The following is a 17,272-nucleotide window of genomic DNA, read 5'->3' as shown; positions in this document are numbered from 1 at the left end:
AATGGGGTGATACAAGGTTGTTAAGATAAGACGGGGCCTGATTATTTAAGACCTTGTATGTGAGGAGCAGGATTTTGAATTAAATTCTGAATTTAACAGAATGCGCTGGTATTACCAGCATAAAAAAATGTTTCAGTTGACCCAACTGAATAATATGGAAAAGCTCTGCACTCAAGTATCAACAAATAACCACAACATGGCAGGCCGTTGTGACCACAGAAGCACTCTATGTATGTTTGATTGCTGTTAGTGATTTTTATTTCATTATTCATTTCATTTTCATTGTATCCTCATTTTATAGTTTATTCCTGTATTATTGGGACATTGTCACTAGTAAGTTTTGCCACTTAGCGCTTCCCTTTGCCACTGGTATATATTTAAACATATGATGTGTGTGTATAAACTGTGTTGAAAATTTGGATTTACAAAATATGGCAATTACAAATACAGATTACAGTATACAGACAACTAACCTGATTTACAAATGAATTTAGTTGTGGTGACAAGCAGAGACAAAAGCTTTTCACTTGTAAACTCCTCACCCAGCTTCTCGAATAAGGTTCAGACCACTGAAAAACAGAATGAGTGTAATGTACATGAAACAGAACATTAAATGTAATGTTGGCATGGCACTTCATCTGCAACACACACACACACATTTTCATGTGCACTGATGTGATTGCAATCAGTTTCTAGCAGAGAGAACTCTAGTCATAGCTAACTTTAAGAGAATAATAGGGTTCAGTGGAAAATATTACTGAAAACATAACCTGCAAGCGCTAACCAAATGTCCATGATCTCAGCAGCACAGACTGCTGCTGAGATCATGAGCTGTGATAATGGCAGCCTGCGGTGGGCAGACCACAAACTGCTGAAGAGCAGAACAAGCTATACGGGTGTCTTATAATGGTGATGTTTTCAAAATGGTCAGTATTATCATCATTATTATTATTATTATTATCATTATTATTTAACAGGCTGTAAATGTGCCTTGTAATAATGTTTGCATAAACATTTTGACAGGAGAATCATTTAACTTTTGGCAAATGTGAAATGATTTTTATTACACTCCATCAGGTTTGAGCAGGAGAGTTTTAGAAAAAATAATAAATATATACAGCATATATACATAAATGTAGAGGAATAATAGAAACACTAACTGAAAGTTACCTGAACATCTAAAATGTTCAGGGCAAGACAGCTAAACCATATTGTTTTTCCTGCAGACAAAAGAAGAACCAAAGAGGAAGGGCATTCATGTTTAGCACAGAGGGGCTTTGTGTGCCAAACCGCTGAACATAAAACATTCATGTCAGTCCTCCTATTTTTCCGTCAGTTACAGCCTGTGAGATAATTGTGTCTACTTTTCATTGTCTGCTACTGTCAGCTTTATGCTTGCAAGCTGGACTCCGACCACCATGCTGCTGACAGATTTTCAAAATGTGTTTGTCTGTTTCATCTTCTACATTTCAGGTATGAGTAATCATTTATACATCCTTATAAAAAACATAGAAAAAACTAAATTTACATTCTAAAATAATTCAAATAAGAAAAAGTTGGGACAGTATGTTAATTAAAATCAAACTGAAAACAGTACTTTGTTAAATTGTCTTTGCTGTGTATTATACTGAAAACAATACAACAGAGCATTATTTAATGTGTTACTCATTAATTTGATCATTTTTGTCAAAATAAAAACACATTCCAATTTTGGTTCTTGCAACACATTTCAAAAAAGAAGTATTCAGTATTCAGTAATTAGTTACTAATTACGTTTTTCAAGTAACTTGTCCAAGACTGTTTGTTGGCAAACTGGCGGTCCTTGGCACATCTTTGCTCTTAAAGGACTAGACCTTTCTTGGATGCTGTTTTTGTACCAAATCATAATTACAATTACCTGTTGACATCACTTTTTTCAAATAACATCATTATTTAACCAATTTTCCTGATTACGAGCCAAAAATTGCTCCTGCCTCAACCTTTTTTGATATGTGTTGCAGGTACAAATGACAGGAAAGAATGTATATTTACAAATGAAGGGAAGTTGACCGGACAAAACATGAAATATTTTGTGTTCATATCGTCTGCAGTGAAATAAAGATCAAAGTAAATTTATAAATCAGTATTTTCTTTTAATTTTTTCTCAGTTTTCCATACTGTCCCAACTTTTTGGTATTTGGGTTTGTAGGAAGAACAAAAAACACAGTTAATTGTGATAAGACAATAAGTACATTTGCTAGTAAAAGTTTCTGTTAAAGGTGTTAATGGAGGAGAAACCAGGATCTGTGCTCTCAAAGGTTCATCAGTGGATCTGCACTGCTCACATCAACATCTGACTTCAAGCAGAAAATGGTTCACTATCCAATGGAAGGGAAATTATGTTCAGAGTGAGCTCTCTGTGGATGGACAACGTGTAACGTACAACATCTCTGATAAGAAAAACCCAACTTTAACCATCAATGATCTAAGAGAGAGTGATGCAAACGCTTACTGCTGTATGAAGACTACAGACAGTCCAGGACACTGTTGGCTCAACAGAATTACTCTTCAAGTAGTTACAGGTACAGTGACTTTTACTCATTAATAACTTTCCAAATGACATCATTGTATAAGTTGTTCTCCATCATCCTCTCAGAGCTGCAGGTAAAGGTGATTCCTGCCACAGAGGGACAGACAGTAACACTGATGTGCAGCAGCAGCTGTCCTCTGACTGAAAAGCCTGCAGCCTACATCTGGTACAAGAACAGAGAGTTTCTCTATGAGGACTGGTCTCCCTGGTACCAAGAGCGGCTCAGCAGTGAGGAAGCAGTCACATACTCCTGTGCTGTCAAAGGCTACGAGCATCTCAGAGCCCCTGAAGTCTCTGTGGGTGAGTCATGATGCTCATTCTGTTACAAAACATTATGCAAAGCCCTGTAATAATTCTCTCAGTACAAATATTAAATATTATTTCTCTGTGTTCAGAGTCCATCACACAAACATGCTTCAGTGTGACTTATGCTTATGGAAACATGTCTTCCCACAATCAGACATTAGTGAATGAGTCATGCTCCATCACATATCCGAGAGGTAAAAAAAAAAGAAAAAAATCCACACTGTTTATTAAACACATCTCCACCAAACCTCTAAATTCAGATTTCTTATAACTATCTTTTATATGAATTATATGAGCTCTTTAAATATAACTATGCATAGTAACAAGAAGTGTTTTTATTCTTTTCAACAGAGGTTCATGTTCAAAGAGCTTCTTCCACATCAGGGTTTGTCACACTGACCTGTAACACCAGCTGTAACCTGACTGACCATCAAACTGCCAACATGTGTTACCACAACAAAAGAAACTATTATGAGAATCAAGATTATTCCACTCATAACTCTTCAACTGGCACATTGTCTTGTGCAGTTAAAGACCACAAATATCTTCTATCTAAGGAAGTTTGTAAGTGTCAAACTATCAAGCGCTGAAACACAGACCAATCAAACAACTTTAAATCTTCCATCTATATTTCAGGTGTTCAGGATAAAAACTGCTGGAGAGTGAATTATGTCAGCAGGAGAATCTGTGCTCTGGAAGGATCTTCAGTCAACATCACAAGTGAATACTCACATCCTGACAACATGAAGCCAGAGTTTAAATGTTGGAGTAAAAAATGGAGAAAAGATAAAGTGGAAGTTGAAGAGCTGATTGAGGCTGCAGGTGGTGTGGAGTATCAGGACACCATGAAGAACCAACACATCCTGACCATCAACAACCTGAAGAAGAATGACTCAGGAGGATACACATTCAGATTCAACAAAGATCATAAAAGATGGACACAGTCTGATCTGCCTGGAGTATTTTTGATTGTCACAGGTAAATCTAAACTCCTTATTCAACAGACTTTACTCATTAATGTCTGAACAGGAGCAGAGGTGGAAGAAATATTCAGATTTAAGTGAAGATGCTACAAATCAAAACCTCATTACAAGAAAATTAGGATTTATCTATTGAAACTGAATTCACTTAAGTTTTTTGCAAATTTGAAGAGTATTGTATTAATTAGTACTTATTTTGCAGAAAAAAATGTGTTTTACTATTTTATAAGATGCATTCATGTGTCTATTTTATTTTTTGCTTTGGTGTTCATGGATTTTATTTGAACAACCTAGATTCTGTTATTTTGTTCAAGCTACATCAAGGACTCACATTTCATCATATGACATTTTGATCTATGGAACGCCAGGACTGCCATAATGAATTAATTAAATACACCATTAAATAATTAATTAAATGTGGCAATAATTAATTGAAATTGGAATTTATTAATTTTATTAATAGTTATGACACATGCAATTAATTAATTATTGACACATTTAATTAATTATTTATGTATTTCACATTTTAATTAATTATTGACACATTTAATTAATTAATTATTGACACATTTAATTAATTATTTATGTATTTCACATTTTAATTAATTATTGACACATTTAATTAATTATTTAATGATATATTTATTTATTTCATTTTGGCAGTCCTGGCGCCTGGCTCTCATCTTGAATTAATTTTATCTGTCAGCCTCACCCATCAAACTCAGGGGGCGGGGTTAACGCTGCCCATGCAGCTTCTCTAACATTTGATTGGTTGACGTGCAAAGTAAGTCAAAACAGGTCGATCCTAGATAATCGATTGCTTGTGTAGACTTGGGGCAGCCAGGTATCCCAGAATGCAGATCAAATCACAGGCAGCAATGGTGGTGGTGTAGTTTTAAAATACCCAGTTTTTCTGTCACCAGCTACACTTTTAACAGTGTTTTAGCCGCGAATGTCGCGACGTATGTCTGGTCAGGTTGTCAACATAGAACATGTTTGTGCTCAGATGTTTTCAGATATTTCACTAGCTCTGCTAACAGTCAGCATGCAGAGTGCACCCAGGGGGTTACGTTAACCGGTTTGTTTACATATTCCACTCTCCGTGTTCCACATGTTGCATTCGCAGATTCTCATTTTCACCGAACGATCGTCTCTTTCCGCCTGGTCTTGTGTTTCTGTAACATAAAGAACGAGCTGACATTTTTCTCACGAAACCAGCGATCAGCTCAACAGACCCTCAGTTTACCTGCATGCATCCTCCTCCTCATCTGTCAGCTGTTTAACACCTGCTGCTAATTCAAGAAACACGCCTACGTTACCTGGTGATAGTCACAGTTTAACTGGGCAGCCGGTGCTCGATATAACGCAATGTCAGCGCATTTTTCTGCACAAGATAAGTAAATATAGTGTTTTCCCCGAGCGCAGAGCTGCTGGAGCTTGTTTCCTTACAGAGCACTTTATAGGCGAACCAGCTTCATCAGCGGCTGATGTCCAATCACCGGCACACAGCTTTCAAACCTCAGCTGAGTTTTAGCTCTCAGTGGTTAAACGCTGGACTTCATTCACTCAGCTTCTGTCTGTCGGGTCACGTTTACTTCGCTGTTTTATTTACAACTGAGCAAATCGGTTTGGCTGAGGTTAAAGTTACGTTTCATAACTGCATAGTTTCACAGACGTTTAATGGTTCACTGGCACATGTGTTAGACTGAACTATTCGCTTTTCTTTATCTGGTGTGTTTTGGATTTAACAGTGAATTTTGAGATTAAACTGACTTTTAAAAGGAAAGAGAAGGCACATTTCCACCGGGAGGAGCAGGGTTTGCAACGGCATGTTCATCATGAAGTCTGCAACCTGGACAGAAATATTATATCATCTGTTTTTTAATAGTTATTCAACTGTATTCTAAGCACCAGCTGTCTGTTAGAATGTGATTTTTTTCTCTCTCTCTTTTTTTTTTTTTTTTTGCTTTTTCGGTCATGTTATGTTTACCTGTCAAAGGTTTGTTACAAACTATGAAACACATCGTGCAGACTTCTGGATGTTAGAAGAAAACTAATACTGCTCATGAGGGAGACTAAAGGCAGGAAGGTGTCCTTTAAAACTAAACATGTTAATAGGACCTCCCTATTTATATAATAGTTTATGATATAGCACATGTATTTCAGTAATAGCCTGCTGATTTCAGTGTAGTGGTGAACAGTCACACAGCTCACGTAGGCGTTATCTGTGATACTCTTTAACTATAATTTATCCAAGTTAACTTCAGTTAACCATTCAGACAGCTCTTTTGCAATGAAAAACATAAACACTCATGCTGCCGGTAGGTTTCCTCAGTGCCCGCTTTTAACATTATAGTTGCTTATGCAGTAACCATGGTAACCACGGACTCTGAGCAGCTGGATCGACGGAGGTCAGACAACAATTTTACATGTATGATCTTAAAACAGGACACAGCCACTATACGTGCTGGCCTCATATCAAATGTGAAGGCAGACTGAGTCTATGTTTGACGTTTTTTATATCTAATCTTCCTTTTCAAACATTTAAACAGCAGCGAGTCTGCAGCTGAGGGAATACAAACTCAAATTGTCGGAACAGGTTTGCTCGTTTCTTGGATTCATTTGGTGATTTATTAAATGTATAACTATTATTCTAATCTGCTGCTGGGTCTCTTACACTTTTCTTTATGCTGTATATTTTCACGTCTTTGGAATAGTTGGAAGTTAGATAGTCAGCTGGGAAACTCTGTGTTAACTCATGGAGCTGAGGATATCGTGGATATGCTGACCTCGCTGCGTGGTGTACAGAGCGAGGTCAGCATGATTAATATTCACAATAAAAATATTAGCCGAACATCATGAAGTCTGTATGTGTTTCATAGTGTCGAACAACCTTTGTACAGTTAAAGCCAGCAGTTACTACATGACAGAAACACCAACGTTATCTCTTTTATGTGTTTATACACAGGTCACGCTGATTACTGAACAAAAACCCAAAGATCAGATGTTAAACAGATTTATTTGCTCTCTCTCCTCCTTAAACATGTTTTTAATGTTAGTTATAATTCAGAATTGGCGACTGAAACACGTAGGACATATAAGAACATCAGGAAATAAAACACCGATAAATATAACCTCAGTAAAAGAAGTCAGCGGGGGTTAATACAGCTGTGTACCGGGGCCTGCACTTTGTCGGCGGTAATAATAGCTCGATTGCTTGCGAGGTGAGCGGGTCTATCCCACGCTTTGCCGTGAGACTGGGCAGACATCTCCGAAATCATCGCAGCACTTTTGCAAAGAGGCTGTATCTTGACAAACCGACCAGACACATGAAGATTAAACCACTACATTCTCTGCTAAAAAAATATTAAAACGGTATTTGGTGACACACAAACAGGGTTTTTCAAAGTTCAGTTCTGTTAGCTTCCACATGCCGGTTGTTGTGTGCTAGAAACAATGGCCACCAGGCCAAAGCAATGGTTTTGACTCGATCAGCGTTAACCCCGCCCCCTGGGTTTGATGGGTGAGGCTGACAGATAAAATTATTTCAAGATGAGAGCCAGGCGCCAGGACTGCCAAAATGAAATAAATAAATATATCATTAAATAATTAATTAAATGTGTCAATAATTAATTGAATGTGTCAATAATTAATTAAAATGTGAAATACATACATAATTAATTAAATGTGTCAATAATTAATTAATTACATGTGTCATAACTATTTATTTAATTAATTAATTCCAATTTTAATTAATTATTGCCACATTTAATTAATTATTTAATGGTGTATTTAATTAATTCATTATGGCAGTCCTGGCATTCCATACTTGACATCCATGAGCATACATTACTTTAAAAAAGGTCAGAAAAAAAGAAACAAAAATACTGTTGTTAAATTTGGAATAATAACATTTCTGGCTAATGGAATCCTTTTTTTCTTTTCTTTATTTGCATATTTGCATTCACAAGAACTGCACTTCCAAACCATAAAGGTCTCATTTCAATTCCAAAATATCTTCATTTTGACAATTAAAAATCAGGGAAAACTGTAGTGGTGCAGAAATAAACGTTTGGACTAAAAATTAACACTTACCCTGATTTCTTGCTTTCAGAGCTGAGAGTGAAGATGAGTCCCTTTGCAGTGGTGACAGAGGGTCAGAGAGTCACACTGACCTGCAGTACCAGCTGTCCTCTGACTGACAACACAAACTACATTTGGTACTTGAACAGTCGACCTCTGACCCCGAGAGAGAACCAGAACAAACATCTGATCCTAGACCCAGTCAGCAGGGAGGATGCAGGAAGCTACTCCTGTGCTGTGAAAACCAACAAAGATATCAGCTCTGCTCCAAAGACTCTCACTGTCCAAAGTATCACAGGAACATGGATACCAGCAGCTGCAGGAGTTTCTGCAGCTCTGCTCCTTTTAATACCTGTCATTGTCTGCTGGTGTGTTAGGTGAGCAATACGTTTATCTCACTCAGATCAATAGTATTCATCTGATATATATATATATATATATATATATATATATATATATATATGTGTGTGTGTGTGTGTGTGTGTGTGTGTGTGTGTGTATACATATACATATATATATTTGCTCTTTTTTTACAAATCAGAAAAAAGAGGATTTCAAACCAGCCTTCAAGAAGTGCAACACTAGGCAACAAACAGCAGGTACAAAATGAGAAACAAAAAACATTCTGCTGCAATAACAGCTGAATTTTTTTTTTTTTTTAATGCCCCTTGAACACCTTGTTTTTCTTCACATTAATCCATTCCTCCGTATCCCAAACTCATGTTATTTTAGCCACTGCACTGTTCTCTTTCATCTGAATTATAACCTCTTTATGTAAATGTATAAAATGTGAAGCTATTTGTTACTTGTCTCCACAGATTTATCCTGATTTCATTGGTAAAAATGTTCCAGCTAAATCGGAAGAGCAGGATACTCATTACTATGTCGGGCTGCGTTGCAGTTTGAAAAACAAAATTGACCCCTACTCAATCATTGAGTTATCGCCTACTAAGTAAATACACATTTTATTTTTGCTATAATCATCATATTCAAACTATGATTTGAAATCTCTTGTTGATTTGGAAATTATTTCTTTCTTCTTTTTTTTTTTTAATTAGAATGACGACGACTTCCAGTCACTTTCCAAGAAGTGAAACATCAGACAATAAAGAGCAGGTAGAGGACAGAATTCAGATATAAACATCCCCTCCTCTGTGGTATTTTCTTCATGTATCATCAATTAGTCTCCTTTTTTTTGCCTGTCCCGTTTGGTTCTTTTGCCATCAGAATTATTGTCTAAAGGTGAGGAAAGATACCCAACGGATTTACTTTACCAAATTGACCATCTCAGTCTTGCCGTAATGGTCTATTTGATTCACCTTTTATTGTTTATTTTATTTATTTTTTATTTTCACTTGCTAGATACGGGACAGACTTGAATGAGGAAAAGAAAAGGGAGAAAGGAAGAGGGGGAGAAAAAAAACTGCGGAGAAGAGGGACGGGGATAAAGGGCAAAAAAACAAAAACCAACTAAATAAGCAGACAAAAAAATACATATATCAATCACCTGGATCACCTGTTGAGAAAGAAAAAAGAAAACAAGCAGAAGAAAACGAGAGCAATACAATAAAAAACATCACGATGAGATATGGGAATATAACAGTAAATATTAAATATTAAACATTATTGTGCAGCACGTAATATCGATAGCGCACAGTGTGCTTTGAGGTAGGAGCCAAAAAGGGTGTAGTTTGTGTGTGTGAGTACCCGTGTGTACACCTGTGAGCATGAACGCGCTTGTTTTTAAAAGGTTCCTTCATGTAATGATCTGCTAGAGGGTGTGGGAGACCAAGGAAGACCAACAGAGGGGCAGCCGCGTCACTATCCCAGAAAGAGCTGAGGAGAGTCCCAGATGAGGGGTCACTCAGCAGCCGCGGAGCAGAAGCCGGGGGGGGGGGGGGTTGCAGTGACGTGCCCATGAGCTCCGCCGGCAGCAAGCTGTGCCAGAGTGACCCAGCCCCAGGCCGAGAGGCTGAGGGCACCCCACCCCCGAAGTGGCCCGAGCGAGCCCCAGGCTCCAGGCCCCGACAAGCAGCCACCAAGGAGTGAGCCGGTGTGTACATGGGCGCCCATCCCCGGACACAAAGAACCACCAACGCACCGATGTCTGAGGGCGTCTGCCACCGGCAGGGGAAGTGGTGGGGGGAGATAGGCCTCCAAACCTTGGAGGGCCTGAGATGTCCCCAGAGAGGTGGCGTCTGATGCCCAACCTGACATATAGACACAGACATACAGGCACACACAGATACAAACATCCATTCCCACCCTCATGCTCTCATATCAATTAGTCTCCATTTATCCATCCATCCATCTTCTTCCACTTATCCGGGATCTTACACCTCACCCAGGAGAGGCCCAGGAGGCATCCTTATCAGATGCCTGAACCACCTCTACTGGTTCCTTTCGATGTGGAGGAGCAGCAGATCTGCTCTGAACCCCTCTCAAATGCCTGAACTTGTCATTCTATCTCTAAGAGAGAGGCCAGCCACCCTTCAGAGGAAACTCATTTCTGCTGCTTATACCCGCGATCTTATTCTTTCGGTCACTACCCACAGCTTCTGACCATAGGTGAAGGTAGGGGCGTAGATCGACCGGTAAATTGAGAGCTTCACTTTTACAGTCAGTGGGCACTCCACCCTTTTCTGGCTGAGGACCATAACCTCAGGTTTGGAGGTATTGATTTTCATTCCCACCACTTCACACTTGGCTCTGCATTGTTCTGGTGCGAGCTGGAGGCCATCACCCGATGAAGCCAACAGAACCACATCATTTGCAAAAAGCAGAGATGAGATTCTTAGACCACCCAAGTAAAAGCCTTCCCCCACTTGGCTACGCCTAAAAATTCTGTCCATAAAAATTATAAACAGAATTGGTGACGAAGGGCAAGTCCGACTTATTGCCGACGATGCAGACCAAGCTCTTGCAATGGTTTTATAAGAATCAAATGGCACGTAGCAATGGGCCAGACACCCCATACTCTGGAAACACCTCCCATAGAACACTCCGAGGGACACGGTCGAATGCCTTCTCCAAGTCCACGAAGCACATATACACTGGTTGGGCAAACTTCCACGCACCCTCAAGTATCCTTGAGAGGATAAAGAGCTGGTCCAGTGTCCCTCTGCCAGGATCTGCCAGACTCTCCTTTTCAGCACCTTGGCATAGACTTTCCAAGGGAGGCTGAGGAGTGTGATCCCCCTATAGTTGGAACACACTACAGTCCCCTTCTTAAAGATGGGAACCACCATCCCGATCTGCGGTCTGCCAACCTAGAGGTATCTCCCCTGATCTCCACGCGACATTGTAGAGGCATGTCAACCAAGATAGCCCTAGAACATCCATGGCCTTCAGGAACTCAGTGCAATCCTCATCCACCCCAGGGGCTCTGGCACCAAGGAGTTGTTTAATTGCCTCAGTGACCTGACCCCCGGAGATAGGCGAATTGTTCCCCTTATCCCCAGATTCCTCCATTAAGGAGGTCCTCTAAGTATTCCTTCCACCACCCGACAATTTTCTCAGTCATAGTCAGCAGTGCTCCATCTGCACTATACACAGTACAGCCCAAATAGCAGACAGGTCTGGCCCGGATCTGGTGTCAAGCTGGCACTGCTGGCTGACTTCTGGCATGCTAAGTGGTATGTCATCCAGATATGGGTCAGGTCTGGCAATGAATGCACTGTTTATGTGATGGCATGCCATATCTGGCCCGATCGTGGTTTTGTTTTTGTGGCCCAGGTTCATAGAAAACAGGTCTGGCCCGGATTCTGCATCAAGCTGGTACTTCTGACTGACTGGTGTCATGGCAGGATGTATGTCAACCAGATGCGGGCCAGGTCTGACAATGATGGCATTATTTATGTTCCTATTTTCCTATTTTAGTTAGAAGACCCAAATGCCATCTTGCAATACTATACTGCTATGGTAGCCAACGTTTCAAATGCAGGTTTGACAAGTTTGTGAGTGTACACTTTATCCAAAACCTAGTGAGGGTTTACTCACATTCACCACTGGGTAGCTGTAGCTCAGGCGGTAGAGCAGGTCACCTGCTGATCAGAATGTTAGTGGTTTGATCCCTGGCTCCTCCAGTTTGCACTTAGTTTAGAGAAAGTGTGTGATTGGATGAATACAGCATGTAATCCGGGAGAGTAGAAAAAAGGGCTATCAGTCCATTCACTGTCTGAACAGAGTTTTGTCATGTTACTTTTGCACTATTATGTTCCGGGACATGTTGTTATTACATGGCTTGATTAAGGTACACATTAGGCTGACATCTGGGGCCAGAGTTTAAACTGTTCTGGGCCAGCACAGGGCCAGCAGTGTGTCTGCAACTTTGGCTGCACACGACTTACATATGGCCCAGATCAGGTTTGCCAGAAGTAATCCACACATGGGCCAGCACAGGACCACCAGTGTGCCTGCAACTGGCCTTGTTCTGGCCCATGAGTGGGCCACCTCTGGCAAATCTGATCTGGGCCACCAAAGGGCCGTCATTCTTTGAGGTATGTGGGCCGTGTTTAAGCACATTGTGTGGGCCAGATCCGGGCCATACCAATTTTGCTACGTGGGAGGTAGAGCACCGCTTTCCCCTTCTGAGTCCCATGACAGTTTGCCAGAATCTCTTCTAGGCAGACTGAAAGTCTTTTTCCGTGGCCTCTACGAACTACTCCCACACTCGAGTTTTTGCTTTAGCCATTGCCACGTTCTGCTTTGCCTGTCAGTTGTTACCACCACGACAGGCACCAACCAACTTGCGACTTTGGCAATGGAGGTGGTGAACATGGTCCATTCAGACTAGTGATGTGTCGGTCACGAACGAAACGGCTCTTAGAGCCGACTCTTTGAAGTGAACGACGTGATCCGGCTCCTTATTGGGAGCCATGGGTTGTTGTTTTTTTTTCTTTCTCTCACCCTCTCTCTCGCACTTTTTTTCCGCTTCACTCCGCACACGAGCCTTGTGCTTTGCGCTGGAAAGAAGGGGGAGGGGCAGTAGTTACACTCGCAGTAGCACAGGAACAGAGCGGGGACAACAACGTCACATTAGAAAGGTATAGTAATCATCCACAACTATTTTCAGTTGCGGATGATAAAGGATTCAGAAAGTTTATCCATGCAGGCCCATATGACAGAGAATGTGCATCTTCTTTTTGTTTTCATATTTAAATTTATATTTAATTGTGTTGAGGACCTCAGCCATCCCAACAACAGACTGTTCTCTCTGTTGAGGTCAGGAAAGCGATTCCGCTCCCTGAAGACCAACACAGAGAGACTGAGGAGGAGCTTCTTCCCGCAGGCGATACGGTCTCTCAATCACACCACCACACAGTACTTACCCACACATATGGTTCTTACACACACACTGGACTTTCTGGACATTGTTTTTGCACAACACTGGTCACTATATTCTTCATTTCCAGTTAATACTTGTACAGCTGCTGTTATTGTGTATATATTTATTTATATTTAGATTTCTTCATACATTCTTATATAGTTCTATATTGTGTATTGTGTATTTTGTTGTACAGTTATTTTATTTTCAACTTTAATTTATATATTTTATCTTATTCTTCCCAGTTAAATTTACCCTTCATTCTAATTTGTGTTGTACAGTTATTTCATTTTTAACCTTAATTTATATTTTATTCCTTCCTAGTTAAATTTACCCTTTTTAATTTTTCATATTTATTTCCTATCTTATTCATAGCCTTTCCTTTTTTGTTTTCTTTAGGTCACGAGCAGTTGTCCAAGCATTTCACTACATATCGTACTGTGTATGACTGTGTACGTGACAAATAAAATTTGAATTTGAATTTGGTTTGCAGTGTTTTGTGTTGTTTCACTTTGAATTTGTTTAAAAGGAAAAAGCTGAAGATTTAAATAGTTAAAATTTGAAAATAGTTGCTTTTTGTATTATATGATTTATTTATTACATTTTATGTGGAGTGAATAAATAAAAGTATATTTACGGTGTGGCCACTAGAGACAAAGCATGTACAAACCCCGAAGCACGTACAAACTCCAAAACACATACAAACTCCAAAACACGTAAAAACTCCATAGCACGTACAAACTCCGAAGCACGTACAAACCCTGAAGCACGTAAAAACTACAATACACAACAGAAGTGCTCCAGGATGCTTGGCGCAGTGTTGAGGTTTTGTTATCTAGTGGCTACACAAGCCATGAAGTACCAACGACCAGATTTGGTGTGTGGTAGTAACAGGTAAATGAACATTTATTTAAATTATTTGAATATATATGAGCGTTTGCGTATAAATACACAAACAATACACATATGCCTTCAATTGTGTAATATAAGTGATCTAGGTAGCTCTGTTTTGGAAGTTCAGTTAACGCTAGAAATGTGTTTTGGAGTTTGTACGTGCTTTGGAGTTTGTATGTGCTTTGGAATTTGTAGGAGAGGAGAAAAATGACCTATAACCCAGTATGTTGTTTGTCTTCCTCCTCAGGTGAACCCTGGTCCCATTTATGAAAACATCTCAGCCCGTTATAGCAGATTGCACCTACCTATGACCCACACAACTGATCTCTGCTCCAATATTGACACACTTCCTGCTTACTAAAGTAACTTTGTTACCATAGTGATTTAAAGGGCCTTTTTCTCTGATAGGTTTAGTGACTGAACTAACTTCAGTATCACAGCAGGGACACCACATTTGGTGGATCTGCCAGTGGTTTTCATACTCTGCAACACAAATTACAGAATAAATTAATCTTGAACTTTTTAGTTATAAAATACATGTTATTGAAACATATGTCACAACTGAAAGATGGCAGAAAACAACTACTTGTGTTTGAGTGACGTTTTCTTAACATAGAACATAATAAATGTTGTGACTGTTCAAATTAAGCCGTGTGGGTTCATATGTATTCTATTTCAAACAAGTACTGGTATGTGGTTTGTCTCTAAACCTGAGCTCACTACAGATAAATATCATGGAAAACTTCTAGAGAGTACATTGAGCAGATTTACAAAATTAGGAAATTGCTGCGGTACTTTGTGTGAGACATACATTAAGACAAACACTTAAATAAAAATAAAAAGTGCTAAGCAGATTGATATATAGATGAACACAGGTGATGATCAGTGCAAAGTTGCAACAGGTGTAGAGAACACAATACAGGGGTCATGTGTTTGAATTAGAGCAAGTGGTGGGAACAGTCTTATGGTTATTGTTCATGAGTCCAACAGCAGAGGGGAAGAAACTGTTCTTATGGCGAGAGGTTTTGGTCCAAATGGACCGAAGCTTGCTGCCTGAGGGAAGCAGGTCAAACAGACCTTGTCCGGTCAGTTGTGCGCCCCAGTGTCCTGGAGGTGTAGAGGTCCTGCAGAGATGGGAGTCTGCAGCAAATCACCTTGTCAGCAGAGTGCACAACATGCTGCAGTCTCTGTTTTTCCCTGGTGGTGGCTCCAGCATACCACACCACAATGGAGGAGGTGAGGATGGACTCGATGATTGCAGTGTAGAATTGCGTCATCGTCCATGTTGGCAGGTTGAATTTCTTTAGCTGACTCAGGAAGTACACCAGGTTGTTATGCCTGCACCATGACACCAGACATTCAGCCTCCATCCTGTAAGCAGACTCACCCCGTCCGAGATGAGTCCAATAACGGTCATCTGCAAACTTAATTACCTTGACAGAGTGGTGGTTGGAGGTACAGCAGTTGGTGTATAGGGAGAAGAGCAGAGGAAAAAGAACACCACCCTGAGGGGAGCCAGTGCTGATTGTCTGTGAGTCAGAGACATTCTTCCCTAGTCTCATATGTTGCTTCCTGTCTGTCAGGAAGTCAATGTCCCAACGGCAGACGGGACTGACTTGCATGGTATGACCTGCTTGTCCAGGTCAATAAAAAAAATGTGGATGGTGCTCTTCTTTGTCCCAACAGCAAGCAGATAGAATTGCGTAGTGGAGTTGAGGGCATCAACATGTTTGTGAATGCTTGTTCTGCCTCATTTTAAAAATGAAGAAAAAAGGAAAATATGTTGAATTACCGAATCAGAATTTCCGTTGTTGCAAAGTTCAAATCAAAACCTCATTTATAACAGCCAATATAATAGTCAGTTTCAGGCGTACTATTAAAGCAAGAATAGTGCATAATTACAAAGAAATATATTGTTAATCAACTCTATAATACACCTCATACTGTGTAATGGACTGTATTATGAGCTTGGTATCATGTCTTAAAATTATGTAATTTTATTCATAAGTTGTTATTTATGGGGGGTTCTTTTGTAAAAGATGCTGTACACACTAGTTGATTTGTTAAATACTACCTGTAAAAACTCAAATTATTACCATCTGAAATTAAGACCAACCTTTTTTTTCAACAGAGAAAGAGTCCACTGAAAGCGGCCTGACTCAAACCTGATTTTATTAATGGTTCAGCACAGACACACAGTTTCTCATCCAGGATTAAAGGAGCCAGACTTTGCTCAGACAGGTAGGATTTAATTTTACACTGAGCATGGGTCAGTACTAGTGATACAGTTTAAGTGACGCACAGAAATCAGCAAATAATTTATTATAGATGCATTAAAGCTTGTTGGGGTATTTACTGTGAATCATTTTACTGGTAACTTGATCAACTAGCAACTTAAGTCATGACAGAAGATAGTATTTCAGTCCTGGCATTGTTTAAATATTAATTACTTTACTACTATATACGATAACCGTTACATAGTAACAGTAAAACATTTAAAAACATCTACAATTGCCATGGGAATGAAGCACTGTTAGCCAAGATCTGTTTTACAAGGACCAGAAGACCACAGTTGTGATAATTGTGTCAATCACAGCTAACAGTAAGAAAGCAGAAACACAGTGAAATCGTGGAGTACCAGGGGCTGAAGGACCAACTGGAGGAGATTACGAAGGTAAAGTCCAAAGTGGTCTCAATGGTAATAGGAGCATGAGGAGCTGCCACCCCAAACTGGGAAGAGTGGCTTCAGCAGATTCCAGGCACAGCATCAGAGGTTTCTGTACAGAAGAGTGCAGTCCTAGGAACAGCAAGAACCATATACATATGCAATATACATGAAGTATTAAAGTTGTTATTTCTATTTTACTGTAAAACACACTGAAGGAACTGACTTCTTGAAAATACAGCATGATTTGTTAAATATTACCTGTAAAAATTCTAATTATTAGCATTTGTTCAAGAAGTGGAGCTGATAATCTGATTAGAGACAAGAAAAACTATCCAAAATCAAGGCAAAAAGGCCGAAACCTGAGCTTTTGACTTATAGGGATTATTTGTATACATGTTGAATTTATTATTTAAATCTTGGGCATCCACCACTGTAACAGTATACAA

The 17,272-nt window shown here is 39.6% G+C and overlaps 1 protein-coding gene across 1 annotated transcript; it reads left to right on the top strand.

Annotated features, from left to right (window-relative positions):
• Positions 1–1,418: 1,418 nt before the first annotated feature.
• Positions 1,419–16,871, top strand: LOC146630178 (uncharacterized). Its single transcript, XM_085356550.1, has 9 exons — positions 1,419–1,473; positions 2,259–2,561; positions 2,636–2,869; positions 2,965–3,069; positions 3,227–3,439; positions 3,512–3,853; positions 7,970–8,315; positions 8,480–8,537; positions 16,755–16,871. Exons 1-9 carry the CDS (start codon positions 1,419–1,421, stop codon positions 16,869–16,871), a joined length of 1,773 nt encoding a protein of 590 aa, XP_085212676.1.
• The last annotated feature ends 401 nt before the right edge of the window (positions 16,872–17,272 follow it).

The sequence above is a fragment of the Diplotaxodon limnothrissa genome, linkage group LG6, assembly GCF_057381915.1.
Source record: "Diplotaxodon limnothrissa isolate DT_005_m linkage group LG6, D_limnothrissa_male_GT1.1, whole genome shotgun sequence".
Taxonomy (NCBI): domain Eukaryota; kingdom Metazoa; phylum Chordata; class Actinopteri; order Cichliformes; family Cichlidae; genus Diplotaxodon; species Diplotaxodon limnothrissa.
This window is presented reverse-complemented; position numbering and strand designations above follow the sequence as displayed.

What these genes read in the sequence shown, in the direction of transcription:
- LOC146630178 (XM_085356550.1), top strand. Translation starts at nt 1,419, where the DNA reads ATGCTGCTGACAGATTTTCAAAATGTGTTTGTCTGTTTCATCTTCTAC. An exon ending in CTCCATCACATATCCGAGAG is followed by an intron (nt 3,070 to 3,226) that starts GTAAAAAAAAAA and finishes TCTTTTCAACAG; the next exon opens with AGGTTCATGTTCAAAGAGCT. An exon ending in CACTAGGCAACAAACAGCAG is followed by an intron (nt 8,538 to 16,754) that starts GTACAAAATGAG and finishes TGTCAATCACAG; the next exon opens with CTAACAGTAAGAAAGCAGAA.